The 24,435-nt window shown below is 39.6% G+C and overlaps 2 protein-coding genes and 1 long non-coding RNA gene across 11 annotated transcripts in view; 2 read left to right on the forward strand and 1 right to left on the reverse strand.

Moving 5' to 3' along the window:
• Nucleotides 1-7,204, forward strand: part of pclob (piccolo presynaptic cytomatrix protein b) — a 61,959-nt gene extending 54,755 nt beyond the window's left edge. For all 5 annotated transcript variants that reach the window (XM_044194771.1, XM_044194774.1, XM_044194772.1 and 2 more), the window contains 5 exons: nucleotides 1,713-1,854; nucleotides 2,008-2,066; nucleotides 2,763-2,900; nucleotides 3,016-3,161; nucleotides 3,949-7,204. In XM_044194771.1, the coding sequence (XP_044050706.1) occupies nucleotides 1,713-1,854; nucleotides 2,008-2,066; nucleotides 2,763-2,900; nucleotides 3,016-3,161; nucleotides 3,949-4,092 (629 nt within the window). In that variant the 3' untranslated portion in view covers nucleotides 4,093-7,204. The remainder of the gene's footprint in view (nucleotides 1-1,712; nucleotides 1,855-2,007; nucleotides 2,067-2,762; nucleotides 2,901-3,015; nucleotides 3,162-3,948) is intronic.
• A 2,751-nt stretch (nucleotides 7,205-9,955) lies between these two features.
• Nucleotides 9,956-11,660, reverse strand: LOC122875529. The gene is made up of 3 exons (XR_006377833.1): nucleotides 11,566-11,660; nucleotides 11,126-11,207; nucleotides 9,956-10,566 (listed from the first exon to the last, which is right to left on the reverse strand). It is a non-coding gene; the product is annotated as an uncharacterized LOC122875529 (long non-coding RNA).
• Nucleotides 11,592-24,435, forward strand: part of LOC122875527 (voltage-dependent calcium channel subunit alpha-2/delta-1) — a 60,659-nt gene continuing 47,815 nt past the window's right edge. For 3 of the 5 annotated variants that reach the window (XM_044194776.1, XM_044194778.1, XM_044194779.1), the window contains exons 1-3: nucleotides 11,592-11,843; nucleotides 22,018-22,099; nucleotides 22,347-22,463. In XM_044194776.1, coding sequence (XP_044050711.1) covers nucleotides 11,755-11,843; nucleotides 22,018-22,099; nucleotides 22,347-22,463 — 288 coding nt within the window. In that variant the 5' untranslated portion in view covers nucleotides 11,592-11,754. The remainder of the gene's footprint in view (nucleotides 11,844-22,017; nucleotides 22,100-22,346; nucleotides 22,464-24,435) is intronic. The other 2 variants (XM_044194777.1, XM_044194780.1) reach the window with 1 other exon arrangement.

The raw sequence follows: 24,435 nt of genomic DNA on the forward strand, positions 1-24,435 counted from the left end.
CTGTAAGTTATGAACACAGAAGAAGAATTGGCTCCAAAATAAAATCCCCAGACCCCTCTGTTTCTACATGATATGTGCATGTGCCAATCCCAAGCATATGGTTTCTACAGAACCCCAGTGTTGCGATCTCCAACCCCAGTGTAGAAACCAAACTGGGATGGCAATCCCTCACATGTCTTGTACCATATTAACATGATTTAAACAATATCCATTCATGTTTATGCATAATCTTTAGTGTGATGTCCTAAAAATTAAGAATTATGTTGTTGTAGATAAGTTAGCCCAGTATCAGAACTATTTAAGCATGCAGTTGCAGCTTCCCTGGCTGCTGTTCCCTGGCCACTGAGGACTTTGTGATGCTGCAGTCTCTCTCTGTGTGTGCATGTGTGTGCCATATGAATGAACCCTTAGAAAAATCACAAAACACAGATACACACAGGTATGGCACACAGGCTCCCCTTCCTACCCAATCCTCTCCCAAACCCGCCGCCTAAAACAAAGGGGACACAAATGTGAGACTGAACAGTCAAACCAGGAAAAAAAGACACACCAAGAGGTTCAAAAGTCAACAGGAGGCTCACTCTGCACTCACCGGCCAATGAGAGTAAAGCGGTCAGCTAACCATGAGAGGAACAGAAGTGTAAAGGGAAGGTGAGGCAACACAAGAAAAATGTACTGATAAATACAAATAATCCTACCTTATTAACCATAATGCAATAAAACTAAAAACTAAAGATAGATAAAAAACAAAACAAAATCAAGTCTACCATAATCAAATGTGTAAATAATTAAAGTAACAAAATAATTCTCATTTAATGATATTCATATATGTACATAAGTCTGTGAATGTCTGATAGTGTGCATGTGTGTGTGTGTGTGTGTGTCTGTATATCTTTTTTTAAATATACTTTTGTTATTGATATAATCATGTTTTCATGGCTATAGAAGTGGAATTTCCAGCTATTGCCTTTCAGTCACAGATTGTGTTTCAAACATAATCTAATTACTATTAGTCGTCATTCTAAAGCAAATATAGGCAGTGGACACTATGACCATGAAGACAAAGAATGTATCCACCCTTAGTCTAGACAGAAACACTTCACATATTCCCTGAACTAATCACACTCTTTCATATTGTATGAGCATAACTCAACAGCAGCCAGGAAAAGAAGGAATGTCTATGAAAGAACATCCACATTGTCATTCATTTTCATTTTTGAATTAAAATTAGTGACCTTCATTTATTTCTAGTGAAGGAATTTGTTAACTGAGGTTACACACCGCACTGCTAAATGCAAGGGCGAGGTGTCATCTACGTTCATCTGTTCCTCCACTGATATGCTGTTATCTGTTGCTCAGTCAAAGTTAAATGTGACACACAGTGTCACTGTCAGTGAGCGATAGCTTGGGGTGTGAAGTGTTTCAGCATATCTGTTGAACATGCATGTATGATGTGTGGTAAAAGCTGAGTCAGTGAAGATGCTCTGTGTTCTTTGCTGTGTGCAAATAATTTCCTGATAGATAGATAGATAGATAGATAGATAGATAGATAGATAGATAGATAGATAGATAGATAGATAGATAGATAGATAGATAGATAGATAGATAGATAGATAGATAGATAGATAGATAGATAGATAGATAGATAGATAGATAGATAGATAGATAGATAGATATTTCCTTACCATCACGCTCGCTCTTGCCACCCTCAGGACCAGGACACCGACTGGGTGATGTCTCAGGGTCAGTGGTGCTGTCTGCCCCGAGTCTTGTGGGAGACGCCTATGGAGGTCTGGATGGGGAAGAGGGGGCGGGCACTGGAGTGGACAGTGCCATTTTTCAAGTGCCACGCATGTAAGACCATTTGTAGCTAATTTTTAGCACAGTGTGCATCCAGTAATGCTTAAGGCTGACAGTAATGCCTAGTATTTCTTTGTCATTCAATATATCTGATGATGTCACACTTTCTTGTGAATAAAGCAGTGCTCATCTGTTTTTTTCTCACAGTGGTAAGACTATTCCTAACGGCACCGACAAAAATCAACTTGGGACCCCAGAAAATGAAGGCAAGTTCCAGAAATGTCCTCTGTTTACCGTAAAAAAGCTTGAGGCTGTGGAAGAAAAACACGATTTATGATGTTTTCTTACTTGGTCGTAGGTCTCCACCTGCTGGGTATCTTGTATAACAAAACTATTTTTTTATTGTTTACCCAGCCACTCAATTAACCACCTCTAAACTGTGTTTTCATAAAGAATTTTCAGCAAAGTGCTTATTGTCAAGTAACAATATTTCCCCAACCTAATGACTTAATGCATGGCTTTGGATGGTGGAAGAGAAGTGGATGTCACACTATCCTTCCCGCTGTCATAACTATATCTAGGTTTCATGTAGCTCAGGTGTCATGATGCCTCCCTTCCATCTCTAGTTTCAGTTTGTAACAAAGAACCCAAGGTCATTTTAGGCTGTAGCCTGGCAGCTGTTACACAGATGAGGGCCAGGAGGTCATTTCTATGGTGCCTGACGACTCGTTTAACTCAGCCTGTCTTAGTAAAACCCTTACATTTAAATCAATAGGGACACATGACAGTCGCTAAGACCCATGTGAGACTGCAAAGACATTCCCTGATCTGATTTCATTTTGCTGTGAGCCCAGGTTTAATGATGCACAATTGTTAAATAATTTTAATAATCTTTAGTGACACTAGGAGAACATTATTCTAAAAGCTGATCACCCACAACTCTCTTTTATTCTTGTTTTTAGGTGGTAAAACACAGGTAATGGGGGAGATCAAGGTCGCTCTCAAGAAGGAGGTGAAGACAGAAGGGGATCAACTGGTCTTGGAGATCCTTCAATGCAGAAACATCACTTACAAGTTTAAAAGCCCAGATCATCTACCAGGTCAGGAAGTAGTGTGCATTTGTGCACAAGCATTAGTGCAAGTATATGGGTGTGTGTTTTTATTAACTTGCAGGTTTACGAATCGATGTTCATCATTTATCTAATTTGCCCTCAGACCTGTACGTGAAGTTGTATGTGGTGAATGTAGCCACTCAGAAGAGGATCATCAAGAAGAAGACCAGAGTTTGCCGACATGACAGAGAGCCCTCTTTCAATGAGACCTTCAGATTCCCCCTCAACCCAACTGGACACTCCATACAGGTACAACAGGATCTGAAATAAGACAGCTCTGTCCACCTGTCAAGCCTGGCCTCATAATCATAGAAAATACATTCCAGGTATAGATTTGCAGTAATTTGTGGTGTATTCATTCAATTGTTCCAATTCCGTTTACATCCAGCATTTTTCTGTTGACAGAAACTTCCTTAAATCTCCAAAATGGCTCATTACAGCTAATTAAAACTGAAGGTTTGTAAAATCTGACAAAACAAGTCTTAAACCTCATTATGGGAAGTTTTATAAACTGGTCTGCCGCCATTTAGCAGGTGGGAGATTGAACCACCTCCTGGTGAGCTGCAGGATATGAACATTTAAAAGTAGCTGGTAGTGTCTATAAAAGGTTAATTCTATACAGCCTTTTGTAGTTTAATGAATGCTGGCAAATCTTACAATCTCGTGCTCACTGACTCACTGCTTTTTCAACATTTTTTAAGGTTAAAAAAATGGAATGTGTAATAAATATTAATGCATTTATTTATAGTCTTATTTGTAATTAAGAATAATACCAATATGACCATATTTCATCCTAATTGAAATGTTAAACTTGTTTATTTATTTCTAGATAGGAATATAACTATATATTGATCAGCAGATCAGATGTTGTTGTCTTTTAACCACTTCACCCAGTGGTGCTTGCATTTTTCATGCTGGATAACATACTTTTTCCTGTGCACTTTTCAAGATGGAATGGGTGCATGAGCTAAACACTAACAATCAGATAACAGAATAAACCATGACAAATCTGTTTCTCTCTTCAATGTATTTCCAGCTTTTCTTGGTATCCAATGGAGGCAAGTTCATGAAGAAGACCCTGATAGGAGAAGCCTACATCTGGCTGGACAAGGTGGACATGAGGAAGCGAGTGGTTAGCTGGCACAAGTTGTTCGTCAGTTCCACTCAGACTAACCCCTGAACACCGCACCAAAAAGATGGAGATGCGATAGATCAATGAAAGGTAAAGTCAGAATGTACTAGTTCAGAGATCCGATTTGACAAAAAGATGAAAACAAAAAAATTCTAGAAGAGGAGCTGAAAAGATCCATTTAATTCCTTCATTTTTCATTTACTTCCTCAGTTCATAAGTTATAAGAAGGAGGGAATTATGTGCTAATATCATAATAACTATATCAGTCCAACACTGCCAGCACACATGTCCACCTCTTCCCATGTCGAGTCCCTGCTGGCTGTGGACTTTGCTTGTAGGATGCAAACATGCAAATACCACAACAGGCACTGAAAGAAGAATCAGCAGCAATATGGCATTGAGAGCTGTGATGTCTTTCTTACCATAGTTCCAATTCCTTAATAGGCATGAGACTTTGTTGTTTTGGTTCTGTGCAAACGAGCTAACATATCTATCAGAGGTAAAGATAAAAAAAGGTGAATTTGACATTGATCACAGAATCATCAGCTGAATTAGCATTGTGTTTCCTTCATACGAGAGTCACCGTTGTAATGCCCAAATGATGGTTGTGATGTATGTGATCAGTGGTCTTGAAATATTTAATGATGAAGGAATGCATAATGTTTTTATATGATAGTCTTTTAGTTTCATGTAAAAAGAAAACAAAATGTAGAACAGAGTCAGACAGTTGACTTTTGCTATGGGATGAAGATAACATGTACAGCACTTCATATTGTACATATCACACATGCAGATTACAGAGAATATCAGAGAATCACATTGTACAGTGTGATGTTTATATAATATACAAATATATCAGATGCAGAATATATCTAAATACAATATGAAGTATAGGAGTTGTTCTCTTGTCACTAGATTATATATAATAAAATACAGATATATAATCTCTGTTAGATTGAGGCTGTGGGTGGCGCACTGACAATCCAGTAGACTCCTTTAGTCTATGGTGTAGGCAGTCTAAATAGCTGTTATGTGAATGTGGACCTATGTGAGCTCAAGGATGTTCATGAAAAATAGCTCCTTCGGTCTTCTGATCATACTGATGCACCACTAGATATTCAACAGGTCTGTGATCGATTAAAACTTCAAAGGTGAAGGTAAACATCCAGTGACTTATTTCTTCAATAGCATGCCTACTTCACTGGCATGCTATTGTATAAGGCAGGTTATAATTACAATAACATGAACAGCATTTTGTGTTTTAAAGTCCAAAACACTTGTGTTGAATGTTACAAGCCAACTGTAGATGACAAGAGTTTATCACATGTGTCATGTGTATAACATTTTCCTCTATGGCTGTTGTTGTGTCAAAACCACACGTAGATCTGTAACTGTCATTACTTCAGTGTGACAGCTCTGCTTTCTGTGTATTAGTAAAGCCCCCTGGTCTGAATTTGACCTAAAAATAAATTCAAAATGAAGAAAAAAAGGTTCCTCTGTGTGTCTGGCTGTGCTGTAAAACTCACCATGCAGTTTTGTGTCAGTGACTCCCATTGCAACAGAGTGAACCAGCCTCTTTCACTGCCTGTGACCAAAACTCACTCAGGCCCACTTGGGTTCAGTCATATTTAAGTCAAAAGAACACATGGGGCCACATCTCAGCACTAATGTGGAGCAGGTGACCAATGTATCCATCTTGTAAGGTTTTGCCACCATATCTACAGAATTTAAAAAACACTATCAAGTGACCCTCAGAACTACTGTCGGTGTATTTAGGCATATCACAGGGCTGATGCAATTTTTTTAATAATCAAACGTAACAGAGGAAACAACAAACACTTAGAACAAGATGTCACTTAAATCTTATAGCAAAGGATAACAAAAAAGAGAATATAATAAGAAAGGGAATGTGGTTGATTTTTCAGTTAATTATTTTGCTGTGCCAACCTTGATTTTTTTTATTTTTATTCCAGACCCATTGGTTCTTAATTCTATGCAACACAGATGTGTTTGGATGTATTTGGGTTTTTTTTTTAACTAAATGTTATATCTGTGAACATGTGGTCTAAAAATATGTCTTATAGAAAAAAATTTTAATTTGTACATCATTGAAAGATGAAATATTAAATATATTGATTTTTTACTGATTTTAATATAATTGATGTTAACAGCTATTAACATCAATTGCTTGTGCACTTTATGATTACATTGTTTATTTTCTTGTCTCATCTTAACTGTCCTGCAAGATTATGTGTTTTGTGTTTCTGCACTGAAATGAACTGAATCATGTGTATGTGTTGGCAGAAAATATTGTGGTGTGCATTTTGTATCTATGTGGCAAAAGAAAAACATGCAGACATGGGGTTCCTAAACACAATGCACAATCTGGGGAGAATTCACCCTTACTACATCCTGCTCATAGTCTACTTAACAGTAAAGTACAGTAAATAAGACATAGTCCCTTAATGCTCAGTCATGACTGTTTAACCCCTCGTGTTTCATTAGACTTCCCTCAAGCTAAATACTGTTAAGATCAACTGTTGCCTGTAATTGTGAAACCATCTATTTGTTGTTGTTCTGAGGGGTGTGAATGTGACTCAAGTCCTTTGACATGTGTACATAAAGTGTTTATTTTCTACAAAGACTGAATGTTTATATGTCTGAAGTTTGAGCATGTGAGTGTCGAAAAAAATCACAAAAGACTCAATAATTGTACAGCAATGTGAGTCTATAGTTGTATAAGGGGAGTTGACTGTGTAATCAAAACATGTGCTGTCAACCAATGACTATCTGTGCAATCGCGTCCCGTAAACGGCTGAAACAACACAAAGGGAAAAAAAAATCTATTCAACTTCAATAGTTGTCTGAGACTTTCTGTTTTGGATGTTGCATGTTTTGTTGATGGTTTGTCAGTATATTTTGCCTACAGATTATGTTTAAAAAGAGACAGAATATGTATAGATTTATCTGTATGCTGACTGTAAAGAAATATGCTTGTAAAATTGTCTTGTTTTTCACTCAGTGTAAAAAGAAAGAATCTAATGTTATGGTTTTGTGGTTGTACACAGGATGTGTTGAGATATTATGCAAATTGTGCTGTAAAAAAATCAGCTGTTTCCCCTGAGTCTAAAGAATAAATATTAAGAAGAGCTATATTACACACGCAGAGTTGAGCTTGGTTTTGTTTTGAATTATGAAACTGAGCTTTGAAGAATGTATACCAACATTTTTCTGTTCTTACATAAGGGCCAAACTGCTTTTTCTATGATAATAGACAGAGCAGACATTTTGACAACAAAGAAGTCTGCCCTGTCTGCCACAGTGTCACTCCTGATACAACCACCAGAAGGTGCCAAAGTGATGTATATTGTGGTTTTAATTATAAAGGACACAGTTACAGTAAAAAAAAAAAACAAACTAATCCCTCTGCAACACTGCTCTGCAAATAGCCACTCACATGAGGTATGTACACTGTGGAACTTGAAAATATGGATATATTAACAGAGCTGCATACAGAGTGGTGGACCTAGCCTTGCTGCCAGTTTGTGGTGCTGTCTATAAGGTGCCAGTTCCCAGTAATATAGATTTTTTTTAATCTTTTTTTTTAATCGTTTTTCTAATGGCACATTTTCTCTTTTGTAATGATCTTTTTTGGATGAAATTATCCTCCATATCACTATCTTTATCAGCTTTAACTAAAAAGACTAAACTGACTGTGCCTAGCATACTTTACCTTTCTTTTTATTGAGTTTCAAGTCAGTGCCATTACTACTGTAAAGTAGAACCTGGAACTAAAATGTCACATACTTCATTCATATGACAACATCCATTATTGGTCATGTCTTTATGATGCTTTATTTAGCTGTAATGTGAAAACATGGCCACTCTGAGGCAGAGTCGACTCAAGCTAACATCTGAGAAACTGCTTGGCTGTTGCCAAGAAGAGCTTCCTGGTTCTAAAAGCAGTGCATGGTATTAAAGTACCAGAATAACACTCATAATAATAATACATCTTAGGACTTATAATTGGGAAATACCAACAAAACTCTAACTAAACTAAAATTATTTTCACACAGTCACTGCATACAACAGCACTAAGGACTTAAATGGTTTAATCAACAACATGTCAAACAAGCAGGAGTTTAAGGGTCAAGCAAAGCAGAAAGCTGATGATTGTTGGAAATTGTGATCCTGATATGACAAATGAAGAAGGGATAAATCTAAAATAAGGATGAGCCAAAGGCCAACAACATATAAGGGTGAGTCTTAACTCTAACATTAGTGTTTCTATAGAGTTGGATGAATTTAAATGTGATCAAATAAATGTAAATGTTTGTAAGGTTTGGCCGAGTGGAGGAAGGAGAACACACAGAGCTGGAGTAATCTTCACCCAGTGTATGTTTTATTTGTAGTTTACATAACACCAACAACAGTTTACTCTGGTTTTGGTGAGATTGTGAAAAAAACAAAAAATCAGTCAGCAAAGAAAAGTTAAGCTAGGCCCATGGCTATTGGGCAACTAGCAGCAAGCTAGCAGCAGGCTTCCAGCAGTTCTGCACCTGACCTGAACTGACTCAACTCCAACAATGAAAAAAAAAAAACCTGGAGGAGGTTCTACTCCTTGCTTTTAAATAGGAAGCTCCTCCTACAGACAATGCATAACTGATTAATGCATAATCAATTAAGACAATAAAATAACGATATATATATATAAAAAATATAATGATCACACCAATTAATCTGGACACCCTGCATCTGGACATTCTGCTTTTCTGCTATCAAATATTGGATATCTTTAAATTTTAAACATTATTACATGCTTTATGTAGAAAGGTAAACACTCTATCATGGTGAAATTAATGCATAGGAATAAACAAGCAGGTGCGTGGCAATTCCTGACTTTAACATATATTTATTTTAGCTTTTATATCTAAAGGAGCTAGTTCCTGTTCTTTTAGACTTAATTGTATTTACTTATTTATATTTGTATTAATTTAATTGATTCTATCTAACCAACAGAATCATGGTTTACAGTAATAGTGGGTCATGACAACAAGACTTGTGTGGGTTTGGGAGATTGAAAGGAGTATTTAGTGCCTCATAGGCACTGTATATAAAAATTTACATTCATGTTTGGATTGTTAGTTTTCATTACTTGTTATACTATTATAAATATATATAATGGGTGTTCAAATATGAATATTTACTACATGTATATGTACAACATACAGTATGTGTGCATGGATATGAACATATTTTATAAATATATTTTATTTATGTTTGTGAAATTCCATGATTTATAATATTGTTATTGTACCTGCACACTGCATATATATAGAAAAAGAACAAAACAAACATCTTGAAGATACGGAGGTAAAAAGATTATGTTCCAACTTACAGTAATGTTTAAACTGGTTTAAAGCATTGGCCTTTAACAGCAACTGATTCTTGTGATTTTAATGAATTACCTCCAGATGGCAGTATGCTCTATCAAATAACCTCAACCTCCACTGTAGAGTATAACTGATCTTTAACCAGTGGTGCATTAACACATTATTACATTAATATCATTACCAAAGCTGTCCATGTCTACAGGTGGTTCTCTCTTCTGAAGTCAGGATTAGCCTATATATATATATATATATATATATATCATGTGCTTATACATTTTGGACCCATTAATATGTTTAAAAAATAGTTATGTTTATATTATTTGTGAATTCCCACTTTGTGTGGAGTAAAGAAATATAGGACAAACCAGGTTATTAGTCTTATATGTAAAACAAAACTGTTGCATTAAGCATTTTTGTTTTACAAGTGAAATGAATTGTATTATAGTTGGTAATTGGAGTCACGTAACCATATAGACTCCATGAAATGTATCAGTGTTGTCACGTGTTGCAGGCTTTAGACAGAGATACACTGTCTGTCAGGGTCTGTCAGAAAGATGCCATTAGTTTTTATTCTGGTCTTTTACTACTATCCATTTCTTAGACTATATACATGTGGAGAGGTGTTACAGTGCAGGCATTAGTCTGACATTTCTTCCTATTCGGGATGTAGTGTAAGATGTTCCCAATTAATAAAAAAAGTATTGAATGTCTGCAGAGGAGGCCTCTACCTCTCCATCCTCTTCACACAGCTCTTTGCTATTATGTTCCTCCACGCCACCTCTCCGGTTCTCACCATTCACTTTCTTGTCTCCATCCCATCAGCAGGTGCATCTGTTCCTCTGCTGGGGGAAATGAGTGTGAAAGGTGCATTGAGAGAGAATGTGGAGAGGGTGGTGTGACAGGGAGTGAAGGGATGAGAATAGTGGAAAAAACTGAGGGGGGGAGAGCAACAGTGCAGTACAGTGAGAGCAGGGGGAGAGTTGGGGATGGGAGAGACAAAGAGAGAAATGGGGGGGAAGGGAGGAGAGAAGGGTGAGAGGACACGAGAGATGGTGTGTGGTTGCCAAGCAACAATTGATAACCAAATCCCCAAGCATCCTGCTTGTGCTGCCCTGCCGTCCCTCCAGGCCTGAATTACACACACACACACACGATCACACCAAACACACGCACACACACACACACACACACACAGTAGGTTTATGTTCTCACTTTGTTATTCAATTATTCAATCAATTCAAAGTGTTCATGCTCGTTTATTTTAAAATGATGGCAGAAACTGTGATTTTAGATACTGCAGTGGTGCAGGAGCTTGTGTATGTTCTATAATTTATACATTCACGTTGGGATGCGCAGCACATAGCTGCAAATTCAATCTTATAAAACTGGCATGATTGATGGCACTGAGATTTATTGGGCTTTTACTGTACTTTGCTCATACGATTTTATACTATATGTGTGAAATCAATAGATCTGTCACACTAGCACTGATTCCCATGTGGGACAGTTTCTCTGCTTGCTGCCAATCATGCAACCAGGATGACTGATGGTGACTGGCAAAGATTGTGCTATCGCAACCAGTAAATTCTCCCATTCCTCCAGGTTTTAGGAATTGTAAGGTTGTAGAGCGTTTTAAAGAGCCAAACCTGCATCTGTATTCAGTTTGCATGCACTTGTGTGTGTGGTACCTGTAGTGAGACCCTCCTTTTAGCAGGTGTTTCTTTATAGGGAGAAAAAAATGTGTTGCTCCCAATATGGAATGCTGTACACCTTGAGGAACGGAAAAAATAGAGTGATGCTTTTTGGACCAAAACAAATATCACAGCTTCTTTTGAAATATCACAGACATTTGAATGTTTTGGTTATATTACTATCATTATTAGATCGTATAAAATACAGAAATTGGGATAGTCTAAATTGCATTAGGTCAAGTCACTACAGAGTATCACTGACAAAATTCATATTACAAGATAAAAGGAGTATATGTGATTTTTTTCGCTACATTGAAAAGGAGGGGGGCAACAGGGTGAGAGAGTGCGAGAGGTGGGGGGAGAGAGAGAGAGAGAGAGAGAGAGAGAGAGAGAGAGAGAGAGAGAGAGAGAGAGACTGCAATATCCAGCTTCAGTACCTGTTACAGCACTAGATGGCTGGGTGATCAGATTAGAGGCGTCAGGGTGCGTTAATCTGTGAGGGAGCGTCAGACTGCCACTCACGCTGCTTCTGCACACCGCTCCCATTCATCGGCGGCGAAGGGGAGCGAGGCACATTTCTTATTGACGCGCGTCGGGGAATTTCCCCCTCTTTTTTTTTTTTTACAATGAATACCTGCAGGGTACGAGCCTGGGTGTTTCTGGTCCTGTTATGGCAGGACGGGTCTTTGGCATCGCAGTTTCCGACACAGCTCATGTAAGTATAGCCCCTTGTAATCCAATTTCGAGCAATAAATGTTCTGGTTTGCAGACTCCTTGTTTCAAGTGCTCCTCGTTTAGAGACAAGTATTAGCTTCCATCTAATGGGCCACTCACGGTGTGTAGTGCTGTACAGTAGACAATACGTGCGCGCTTGGGGGTGTGAGAGTGAGTTGGACAGGTCGTTTCATTCATTAACCAGTGGTCATCTTGAGGAAGACACGCTTGAGGGTAGTTAATATTTCAGCTTCTGGCAGCTCGCCTCCAACCGGTGATTAATGTTGGTTACCATAATGGGCAGTTTGTCGCCGGTGGATGGCTGTGTCCACGGAGCGCCGTGACAGCTCCTCTATGAAGTTGTAGAGGAGTTACAGTGGCTTCGCCTGGTCCTGATCCCTAATGTTAAATGACAAAAGTGGCCCTTGTCTGTGAATTTATTAATTCCCCTGTAATAATAAAATAATGTTCTGCCCAAATATGGTAAAATAACCTTAGGCTATTATTAATTTGCAAAATCAGAGCGATTGGACTTTTATATGTTCCTTTGCATTTTAGATTCCATACAAACTTCTCTTAAAATCCAGTTCACATTCAGGATGTTTGGGTTGTTCACCTGAACACCTAATTCAGAGCCACTCTACAGCATTAAAGGCTCAACCAGTAGGGCCTAATTTTGTGACCATATTAATTTGAGGTATTCACATATAATTCAAGAGTTTGAGTCATAGATGGAAAACAGCATGCTGTGTTTACAATTATAAACAAAACTTTAACAGCATCAGAAAATATTTAACTGTGCTTGGTGGGGCTGCACTTTTATTTACATCTGGATCAGAGATTAATGCAGATAACCACAAATAAATATATTTTTTAATTTCTTTTTTTAAATGTTTCATTCTTTAGCCCCCCTCAATCCACCAGCATTCTGTGTGCGAAGCTCAGCCCACTGTCATCCTTTGTGAACCACTATGCAAATAACCATGGGATGATTTTTGACTCTGCATTTAAATTTGACAAACAGATAAACTCCAAGGTCAGAGGCAGTTTTTTCCAACTGCAAGCCTTAGCCAAAGTAAAATCCTTCCTATCATTGCAAGATTGTGCAGAACGCTGCTACGAGGCGTTTAACTGGTTCCCATAAGCATGAGCATATTTTCCCCATACTTGCCTCCCTCCACTGGCTCCCTGTCTGTTTTAGAGTTCATTTTAAAACCTTACTGTTTGTCTACAAAGCACTTCATTGACTGGCTCCCCCTTACCTATCTGACCTCTTAACCCCTTATACCCTAACTAGGTCACTCAGGTCTGCTGACCAGTCATTTCAACATCAGATCTGCTCCCTCTGTGCAGCCTGATGGTGAAAGTGTCAAAAAGTAAAGACTACTTACACACACACACACACACACACAGAGCAAGTTTCTGGCTTTAAAATATCTTTATATGTCTTTTAAAAGAGGCAGCAGCAATTAAACAATATTTTTTGCATAAACAATAGTAGAGGGGCAACTTCTAAAAAGCAGTCTCAACAAACAGTGTTTTTTAAGCTCAGAAAAAAGGAATAACGACCCAGTCTTTACACTACTACTGACAACAGGCAGGGGAAGAGGGGGCGTTGTCTATGTTGTCCAGTTACTGGCACACACTTCTTGATTGAAAAGACCTCCTTTCTGGCATTCCGATCCTTCCAGACATCTTTGGTACACGCTTCTTACTGCCCAATAGTTTGCCATTTCTCCTCTGAGTGTCCGGTGGTGTGCCTGGACCGATCCTCTCTGTTGATTGTGTGTGTGTCCACTGTACTTTGGCTGTCGTACCAGCCGTCTGGTCCTTTGGTGATATGGCCCACGCAAACCTGGAAAGCACATCCGCTGAAACCAAGATATAGGGCTACACTTCTCCAGGCCGCCCCAATGCCAAATATTCCACAGCTACCAATTCAATTGGGTAAGAGGTGGAATTTAGGGGTGTCCTTACTTCTCGATATAATTTCTGGTGCAGGCAGTGGCCACAGTTGGTTGACCATTGGTGGACATCCTCCCCCTGCCTGGCCAATAGAACCTGCACTGCAACACAGATAAAGTGTTTGTGCCAACAAAATGACCAACAGCTTCATGGTACTGTTTCCATACCAGTCTTCTCCACACTGGGGGCACTACAATTTGCTCTAGCAGTTCAGTGTCCTTGTCCTTTGCAGTCTTCAATAGAACACCCCCCTTAACACTCAACTGGGCCCAAGACCTGGCATAGGGCTGCAACAACTTCACCCTGTGTTCCTGAGTGTGTTCAAAATTTTTTTACCTTCCAGCATCAGGGCTTTCACAAGATTTAATGTGGGGTCTTGCTCGCATGCTGCCCAAAGCTCCAACTGCTCCTGGCGCTCTGCATCTTCTGGTGCGATGGCCATGGTGGCAGAGGCCTCGGGTGGTCTCCAGGACATGATAAGGTGTCCTTATTGGTATTTTCTTTCCCTGGGCAATATTTAAGGACATAGTTAAAGTTTGCCAACTCTGCCACCCACCTCTGCTCAGCTACCCCAAGATTTGCAGTGTTCAAATAGTAATCTCAGAGCCTCACAGATAGCAGTTCCAATTTAAACGAGCTGTAGTTCTTGTCATTTCTCTCATTAGGTCTTAGGGATCGGCTTGCATGAGCTATTGCCCGCTCTTCGTCCTCCTGCACCTGGGAAAGGACTACCCCAAGCCATCAAAACTAGTATCAGTGTATAGTCTGAAAGACAGGTTAAAATTTGCATAAACCAAAATAGGAGCACATACTAACTTGCTCTTTAAAGACTTCTTGTTAACTGGAGTCCCACTCAACAGACTAGGTCTTTGAACACAGCTATTCAGCTCTATGTGTCAACGCACGCAAGGGGGCAGCAACTCTTGCAAAGGCAAGAATAAAACGTCTATAGTAGCCCACAAAATCAAGGAAGTAACATACCTGACATACAGTAGTGGGTAGGGGCCAATCCATCACAGCTTTGACCTTCTCTGGGTCAGGGAACACTCCCTGTTGGCTCACTAGGTGTCCCAAATAATGCACTTCGGTTTGAAACAGCTTGCACCTTGCACTTTTTCTTCACTTTGGTTGCAATTTCAGTCCGTGGTCTTTACGTTTCTGAAACACTTGTTCTAGGTGAAAAAGATGTGGATCAAAGGTGGACTTAAAGGCTTTGAATCCTGGGCAAGTCCCTCCCTCTACAGCCTCCCACACTGCTCTTCATGCCCAACAGCCCTTGGTGGGGGCTCATGCAATCATCAGAAACAATGAGGATCCCCCTCTGTGGAACATAAACCCCCTCCACTTTAAAATCCAACATTGTGTAGCCTACATAAGGAATCTACAGGCCATTTACTGCTTTCAAATTTAACCAATTTATTTTAGTGTCTCTCTTTGCTTCTAAATCATTAAAACGAGTCCTTAAAAAGGTTTTGCTAAACAGGGTTACCCCGTGAGTCCAAAACACAGGGGATGTGTGTTCCTCCCGCCAACACCTCTACTGCTGGACATTCCCTGACAAAAGAGCTCTTTAGTGATGACTCTGCTTCCAGACTGGAACTGGGGTATCCTGCTGACAAGGGCAAGAAAAATTAGTATCAAAAAGTAGACACTACCAGGTTACATTTTGGACCCTAGTCTTGTAGGGCTGCCCCCTAATATTCGACTAAACCGTTAGTCAATGAGAAGAGTCTTAGTTGACCACGTTTTCATTAGTTGGGTAGTCGTAGGCAGAAAAAAAGACGACCCTCAACCTCCATTCGGGAGCTGCACCTTGTTACCAGGACGAAACTATCAGGGGATTGTTGCAACACAGACCGTTTATACTTGTAGTACAGGAAGTCACTTACCGGCGCACTGCTACTAACTCTACTAACTGCCATTAGCTAGTTACCTAATTTAACGATCATAATGATTGACTCTACCCGGCCTGGGAGCTTGGAGTACCGGGGCAGTGTTGGTGTTCATTTCCATCGCAAGCACAGGAGCTTTGAACCACAGAGAGGAGGAGGTTTTCAGGCCCTGGGTGGAAGACCCAGCGGGGGATGCTGTTGGGGACACGTACACAAACACAGCAAGATTATGGTTTTAAAATATCTTTATATGTCTTTTAAAAGAGGCAGCATCAATTAAACAATTTCTTTTGCATAAACAATAGTAGAGGGGCAACTTCTACTTCAACTTCCGAGTCACCGGCGGCAACATCCACGCCAGCTCAGTTGTTTGTTGTGCTGGACGTCTTAAGTGGTTGTCTGCTGTTCTCCAAGAGCCGCACCACACCAGGTCCTGCTCTCCCCAAGCAGAGTGCTTGTCAGTATTGTTCAATATCATACATATCTCTTGATTATGTGATCTGTCTCAGGTGTGTTTGGGGAGTGTCTTAATTGCCTGCCAGGCAAAGCAGAAATAAACAACAAAATGAAAAACACCACACTCAAGAATATTTACACTGTAAAAAAATGACAAACACTAGCTTCCTGGCTACACTTTGTGACAAAAGCAAAGAAGAACTACTCAACAGCCCCTTGTGCTAAATCTGCTGGATGCTCAGTGTGAATCTGCGAATTAGTAAGTGTATGAATACATTTTAAAGTCAATACCATTTGGTGCTTCGTATTTACAAAATGCATCCATCATCTTGCAGGTAAATTTGATTCATGAGATATATACAATTAAAAAAAGATAACATTTGACTGTGCCTTTCACCCACATTGCTTATGTACAGTTTCATGTTCTCTGTGGGTTGTAGCATGAAGACCTCAGATGCTTCTTTTGGATTTGAGTGCTAAGAAAACCAGCATCCATTCTAATTGCACATTACAGTAAGCTCTGACAGTCTGCCTTGGGTTTGCTATGGTGATGGTGACCATTCAATATCACCATCTTTATATTTCCATGCCCTTTCTTCTTTTTTGAGTGGCTGCTGAATTCAATTTCTATTAGAAGAAGAGGCTCTTCTTTTCAATCCAGTCCAGATAGTCCCTCTTGTTCATCACTGTAGGAGTAACCACCCACCCCCATATTCCTGAGCTTAATGATGAGCATATCAATGTGAAATAACAACTAATATATATATATATATATATATATATATATATATGTGTGTGTGTAATGTAGTAAATATACATGATTGTGTCCAAATTCATATTCTAAGTTAATGACCTTGCTTGTCTGCCTGCATGGCTAGATACCACTATAGCGAAGGGAATATATCTTATCATGGCTGTAATATGAGATGCAATAGAGTGTTGCATCAACAACATGAGCCAAAATAAATCTAAATTAACTGGGCACAACATTCAATTCATCAAGTGCATTCTCCTGGATTACAATGATCAAATGGATGGAGAGAAAAATACTGATTTTGTAAAGGTAGTTTTGCAAATTGTAACCAGCTGGTTTTGTGTCTCATTATGATCCTAAATAGCTCTGTGGCTGCAGTAACTATTGTGGAGATGAAAAACATGTTGCACTACCTTAGATGTCTAGAGCAGCATTTCAAAGTAAATAAAAACAACAATGGGACAAATACCATATCATCTGGGATTTTTTGAGTTTGTAACAATTAACTCATGTTGGCTGTGCCAGGAATATCTCAGAATCAGATGTTGTCTGAAAGACAGAAGGAGCTTGATCCATAAACCCTCTTCTTCATGTCAAGGTACTTTTAGGTAATATCTGGGCCAGGCTGAAGATGGACTGAATTGGCCACTTGGGTGTTAGTGTATAGGCTACAAAGCGTGAGCAGAGCACTGTGGGTTGTTTTGGTGCATTACTGTTGGAGTTACCATGCCTCATTCCGCTTTGCTGTCTGGACTGGGCCGCTTCTGTCTTTGCCTCTGTAATGATGTGTAATTAGACTGTAGTTTAACACAGCCTCCAACTGAGATACACACTATGGGCCAGCACATTACTCTCTTTAGTGCCAAAGTGATGCTACCACAACATCTGTCTCTCTCTTTCTTGTATTGTCTCTTCGCCTCTCTTTCTGTTTTGCTCTCATTTGCTCTTCCTGTGTCTGAAAAACAATGTAGGGCAGTGTCTGACCCAGTTGCCATTTGTATGTGAGTTTGTGTGTGTGTGTGTTTAATTATCCAGCATTGTACCAGAGGCTGCAGTAATCAAACCCCAGCAACCAGAGCAGAAAAATGTGGCTACCTCAGCTCAACAACAATGACTTTATTACTGTTTAAGCATCTCTGAATCGCTATATTATTTTAGCCATTGAAAAGAGCTTACATTATACTGATAACTGTGTGATGATGATAAGATAATAAGCATCTCTGTACTCCGCCTAATGTGTATTTGTATGGAAAGAGTTAAAATGAGATTAGTTTTGACTGGAGGTGATCTGACTTCACATAGATCAACCATGACGGGCTGAGAGCTGGCCTCACCTTATGGCATTTATGAAGTATTGCCATTAAACTAGGTTGGGACCTCAAGGGATGGTTGGAAATGCATTTAAGGTGATGATTTGACTGCAAATATTCATATAAAGCAACAGGCGTACAGCTTTGGAGAGTAGTAGCATAACTTTGTATTTTATGGTCCTTTACTGTATATAATGAGCCAAGTGATCACTTTAGAGTCAAGACTTCTTTGTCTGCACATTGCACACACATACACACACACACACAAAGCAAATACATATTCAAGGGATTCAGTATCGTGAGAATTGGGCTCAGTTATTCTGCAGACACTTTTATGAAGCCTTTGACAAAATATTCTAAATAGAGTTTGAAAAAAAAAAATAATGTGCACAGAAAAAGGTCCATACCATCCATATTGGACATGCAGAAGAACACATGCTCACATACTGCACATACTGCACCACAGACTGGGTTGTCTCATCCATTTGTCAGCACCTGAGAGTTTTTGTTATAGAGATTTATACTGGTAGCAATAGATATCACAGAAGCTAAACTCTGGAGAGACGGCCCTCTGCTTCTCTGAATGTCAAGTCCCTGGAAGCACAAACACACACACACACACACACACACACACACACACACACACACACACACACATACACATTAACTATAACTCACAATTGACTTGTCAATGCTTCAGACTTTGAGAGCTTAGGGGTCCAAGCACCACTAAAATGCCTTACAATCAGTTTGCTGTTTGTAGATTTGGGGACAAGGAAGGGTGGGGCAGAGGAGAGGAGAGAAGACAATTTAAGAGAGAAGAGAATGAAAGAGAGGTGAGAAGAGGAGAAGAGAGAAGAGACACCTCATGCCTAGATGTAGTTAGTATAACTACGTTGTAGTTATTGATTTACTGGCCAAGTATGTTCACACAGTATGTGCATACCCCAGCGCACAGGTCAGGAGGGCGCCCGTCCACTTAATCTTCATCGGCAGATAGACTTAGTCATAATGGACTTCCGCATTTAAGCCAACCTGCATGAGAAGTCCTCAGAAGAAATGAAAATGTGAACATCTACAAGTCCATGACAACAGGGCACACTCAGTGATGTGATCAAAAGCTCCAGAACTGCTGCTAAATGGATGTTGTGGTGATATTGTTTTCTCAACTGCTGTTTCCAAAGTCAAGAATGAACATTGATGCTCCATATCCACTCAATTGCAAACATGTGTATCAGTCCATTCTTTATAACATTATGAGAAGATTTGTTTTTATTTAATATTAGTTGATTAGTGTGCTAGTTTTATTGTAGCAATAAAGTCAACAGTCATTTCCACCATATTAAAAGAGCATGTCAGTGATTTAGTATTACATTTCCATAAAGTGGGGGACTCGCAAGAGACAGAATGGTCAAAATTGGAGCAGCAGAGGTGGAGATATCCTGACTTTTAGTTGCTAGTTTGGTTCGAGCTCCAAAAACACTCAATCCTACACTTCCCATAATGCAACTCAATACGGTCTTTTCATTAGACCCTCCCCATTTGGTTAACACCCACACCTTTCGAACTCCATGCTTCAGTTTGTAACACATGGTTTCTGTGTCCAAGCCTTGCTGAGCTAACCCTGGTGAGATCATTGATAGTATCGGCTTATCACTATCAATATTGGCGTATATGTTGGCCAATAAGTAACAAACAACCGAAGTACAGAAACAACAAAGATACGATTGAGTTAATTAAGAAACAGTGTCGTCATTACCTAGTTTGACTGCCAGAGAGCACTGACAAATTTATTTTTCAACTGTAAAATGTTGAAAATTTAAGGAATACTTGACAAAAATGTTGCATGTTATGTATCAATGTAAAGAAATTAATATCGGCCAACATATTGTTACATTTTTCAAATAGTCAAATATTGATACTATCAGCCTCAAAAATACAGTATCATCAGGCAATTTTCTCCACTCTTGTTTCTCCAATGTTTTAGAACTGTATAAACAGAATGAAAATTCTGCTTTTATGGTTGCGGATCACCTGGTTGGCAGCCCCTGGTCAGACAGCATCACTCGTCCCTTTGCATCTGTTGGCAGCTGCAAGATGAGTACTATAACATACAGTACAGTAGCTGGACATCTATGTTAGTTTTCCTTCACATAGGCTCTGCCAAGCCTCAGTCTGCAGTGTTGTCCACAATCCCTAAACCATCTGGCTTTGGAAATTAAGGGATAGCAGCTGAATTATAGCCAACCCTGCTCTAATATCTCCACCTACCCTCTCTTTTCCTAAACGATTTCACACTGTGCTATCACCTCTGGTATTCCCACTCTTGCAAAGTGTCTCATCTTTTTCCACAAGCGTACTTGCTCTGAATTTTACCCATCCACTGTGAATTTTGTGTCCCTGATGCAGCTTTCCCATTTCTTTATTGGCTTCTTGATCTTCTGTACATTTCTCTCTTTGTTTGTATCTTACAACCTCCCTCAGCTGTATTGAGTGTCAGAGTAGATGTTTTGCACACATACTGTAACTTGAATGACAATCATTACACTGCTGCAATGACAATTATTGAGGAATATTTTCTAGGTATGCATATGTGTTTTTCTATGCTTATTCCAGTTTGTATATGTGAGTATAACATGTGTCTTTGCCATTGGGTAGGATCACGGCTGAGTCTGTGTTAGTGTGAATGCATGGCAATAAGAACATCTGTATCCCATGCCAACTTGTTATCATTCTCATACAATATTAATGGCACTGTCTCAGTGTGCATGTGTATGTGTGTGCACACATGGAAGCATATATGGTGAATTAATGCATCCACATGGACACAAGTTTTTTTGCTCCTGCAAGTCTCTCATACCAGGTTCTCCTCAAGATGAGTCAGTCAGGTCTTTGTCATTCATCTCATGCCTATCTCTCTCCATGACCACTGTGTTCAGGAGGAACGGAGTGATATACTGTGTCAGTTTATTATAATGCATGCTGTGAGCTTATTGTGGTTTGACAAGATGATTGGAGGAGGATGAGAGGAAGGTATGTGGCACCAGCAGGCTGTACCCGATGTCCCTGGAGCTCTTTGATATACAAAGAAGCACGTCGGTCCTGGCCACCTCCCACCTTTCGCCTGTCCACTCATATCACTGTCACTAGTCACAACACTGGCTGACACTTATCGAATTGGTTGACTTCATGTTTTAACGTTCAGAAAGTCGATTGGTTGACACCCAATGACACGTGTTTGATTAGATGACATTGTATTTGTTCCTGGTGATTCGAGTTTGATTGGTTGCCATTTTGCTTGACCTATCAGAGTGATTCTCTTTGGCCTTGTTTGTTTTTATGCTGTAGCAGAATCGTGCTACCGTGAATTCCCTTGGCTTTGAGACACACGCTGAGACCACGTTTTCAGGCAATAATCTTTATTCTTTTTCTCCACACACAATCTTTCATTCCAGCATCAGCCGTTCCTCCGACCGCACCTCTGCTTCTTCCTCTGTGTCCAGAAAAGCCAGCCTCCCTGGCTGGCTGTCGTGGGTCTCCTCAGGTCCAGCATGCTACTGTATTTAGGGAGAGCATAATTAACCAGTTTCAGCTGTGCCAATTACCTCTCCCCGATGCTGCTCACCTGAGCCACTCCACCACCTCTCCCTCTGCAGCTGACAGCTACCCATACCCACCTCCACATACGCTTAAGATAACTTGATTGACAGTTTGCACTGTGAAATGTCTGTGATGTCTCTTCTAAACTGGTTACATCTAAATTACAAAATCGGTTGTGTGCATTGCTTTGTCCCATAGGATTAAAGAATGGGTTGATCAGATGCAAAGAGAGCTTGTCACCCTGGCAGATGCAGCCACAGCTGGGAAGAGCCTCACTCAGGTATAAACACCCACACGCTACACACATGCATAAAGAGAGAGTACAATCCAAATTTAACACTGCTATGGACCTGCCACATATATCAGTGCATCAAAGAAGTTGCACTAATTCTTGTTTAAAAGTTATATTCTACTCAGTTGCTATATGGTTCTGATTTTTTTTATGTTAAATAAAACCAATCAATTTCTGACACATCATCAGTTATGTGTGTGATTTTATACGTTCACTACTCTCTGTTTCTGTCTAGATTTTTCTGAGAAACCAACACCTGTACAGTGTGGAGCAAAACGACGCAGAGGAGCTGGTGGCCAGAGCAGCCACAAAAATTGAACAGCTGCTGCGGAAGAGGTCTACTGCCTTGGAGGTAAGACTCACCCCACTTAGAGGAACCAACTGTCAGTTTGCAATTTTACATTGGTTTTAAAGCTATACAGGATGAGATCTTTATTAACCAGGGCAGTGAAAGCAGAAGTTTTCCATCTGCTTCTTCCTAGGACATTGTAGACTTATTTATTCAATAACCAAAGTGTATGTGGTGAACCATGTGTTTAATCCACTTTTTGGTGATTGTGTTGATTCTCTAAATGTGTATTGAAAAGCACAAGTTGAAAGAGAAATAAAAACACTGAAGATATAATGTAGTACTACATTTTTTGTGGCATGGCAACATTTGTGACATAATCACACAAATTTGGTAATTAAAAGGAATTATATAATAATTTTAATCTATGGCAAATTCTTTATTGAACTGAACAAGCAGAGTGCATTTAGCTTACATGTGAATTTTGGTGGACTGATGGTAAAACTACTAGACTGATAGGGTAAACTAAGAAAAGAGATTTAAATGTTCAAACTTTCCCCTGGAAAATATGCCTTTTGTTCTCGGCAGTTTGACTTCAAAAAAGGACAGACCTGGATTTATCCCACAACACTGAGCCTGAGGGCTTTAGCTCCAGTGTACTTATATGATCATAATAGTAAAATCAAGCATCCCATTGCAGTTACACTGCCCTCTGGCTATTTATTTATTTAATTATTTGTCTGGCTTTGGTTTCACACCAGTTTTCCAAGTGTGATTGCTGTGGGTTTGGTTGAAATCATCCTTTAAATGGAGGAAGTCACATGCAAAACATTTTAATGATCTTCTGACAACAGGATCCCTAGTCCTTCTCCATACCTAAAGGCTTAGTTGAAATCAGTCAACAACCTTCACAATTCTGGAGGCCTTTACATTGTCACAAGCTATTATATGAATGTTCATTTTGTAACAGCACACTAATATTTCAATGGTGAGGTGATATGTATAGAAGAGATCACTTAATTGTGTGACTTTATGAATGATAGATATAGTTATAGTATATGCAATAACAACAGTGGGTGAAGCATGCACTCAAAAGAGTAGAAAGTGACGACTGAGATTTCTTCTGCTGGACTCAATGTGATAATGAGAGCTTTAACCCTGGGAACCATCCCCCCCAGTTCACAACACCCTTTACTCTACCCTTATAAGGCATCACCATTGTTGTCTTATTAGTAATGGAGAGGGAGTATTTATGAACGTTCATAAACACAACCCCTGCCAAGTGTCTGTCTTGTGTATATAAAGTAAACACTCTGGTGTTCTTATCATTTTTCTGAGTACTGGTGCCATGAGATGCGTAAGCAGCTTGGCTTCAGTGCATTAACCAAGTAATAGAAGAGAGAGATGGTTGCGAGGGTTGGGTGTGTTCATGTGTATGTGTTTTAGTGTGTGTTACGGGTAGGTAGGAGGTGGTGGGTGGGGGGTCAGCTAGCCTGATGCTGACAGTCCTTCCAACCTCTGGACATCGTTTACTTCTCGCTCTTTATTGCGTCTTTGTGTCTCCTCTTCTCCTACGAGTAACCTCAAGGCACTCTGTTATTGAATTCTCTGTCCTGAGATGTATGGATGAGGAGATAAATGGATGACTGGATGATGTGAAAGAAGGGCATAATCCATGGCGGCATGGAGGGATGGACAGATAGACTGAGCAAAGAAAGATAGGTGCACAGGATGGTACAGTGAGAGAAAAAAAATCCTATTGCCTGCCTTTGGTGTTTTTTTTGTTTTGTTTTTCTAGGGTACACCACATAGCAGTGGCAATAAACACCGGCAAACTCAAATCAGAACTTAGACATACTTTGTCCCAGTGGATTTTAAAGTTGTGCTTTGAGCTGATTTTTGCTGACTAATCTTCTAAGTTAAATGAAGGGATTTGGCTATAAAGTTTGTCAGACAGAATACAGGAAGATAAATCTCCATTGCAGTTGGGAGATCCTTTCTTGTTCAGTGCCTTTGATATAAGGTTGGGAGTGAC

This window comes from Siniperca chuatsi, linkage group LG4 (genome assembly GCF_020085105.1).
Source record: "Siniperca chuatsi isolate FFG_IHB_CAS linkage group LG4, ASM2008510v1, whole genome shotgun sequence".
NCBI classification, from domain to species: domain Eukaryota; kingdom Metazoa; phylum Chordata; class Actinopteri; order Centrarchiformes; family Sinipercidae; genus Siniperca; species Siniperca chuatsi.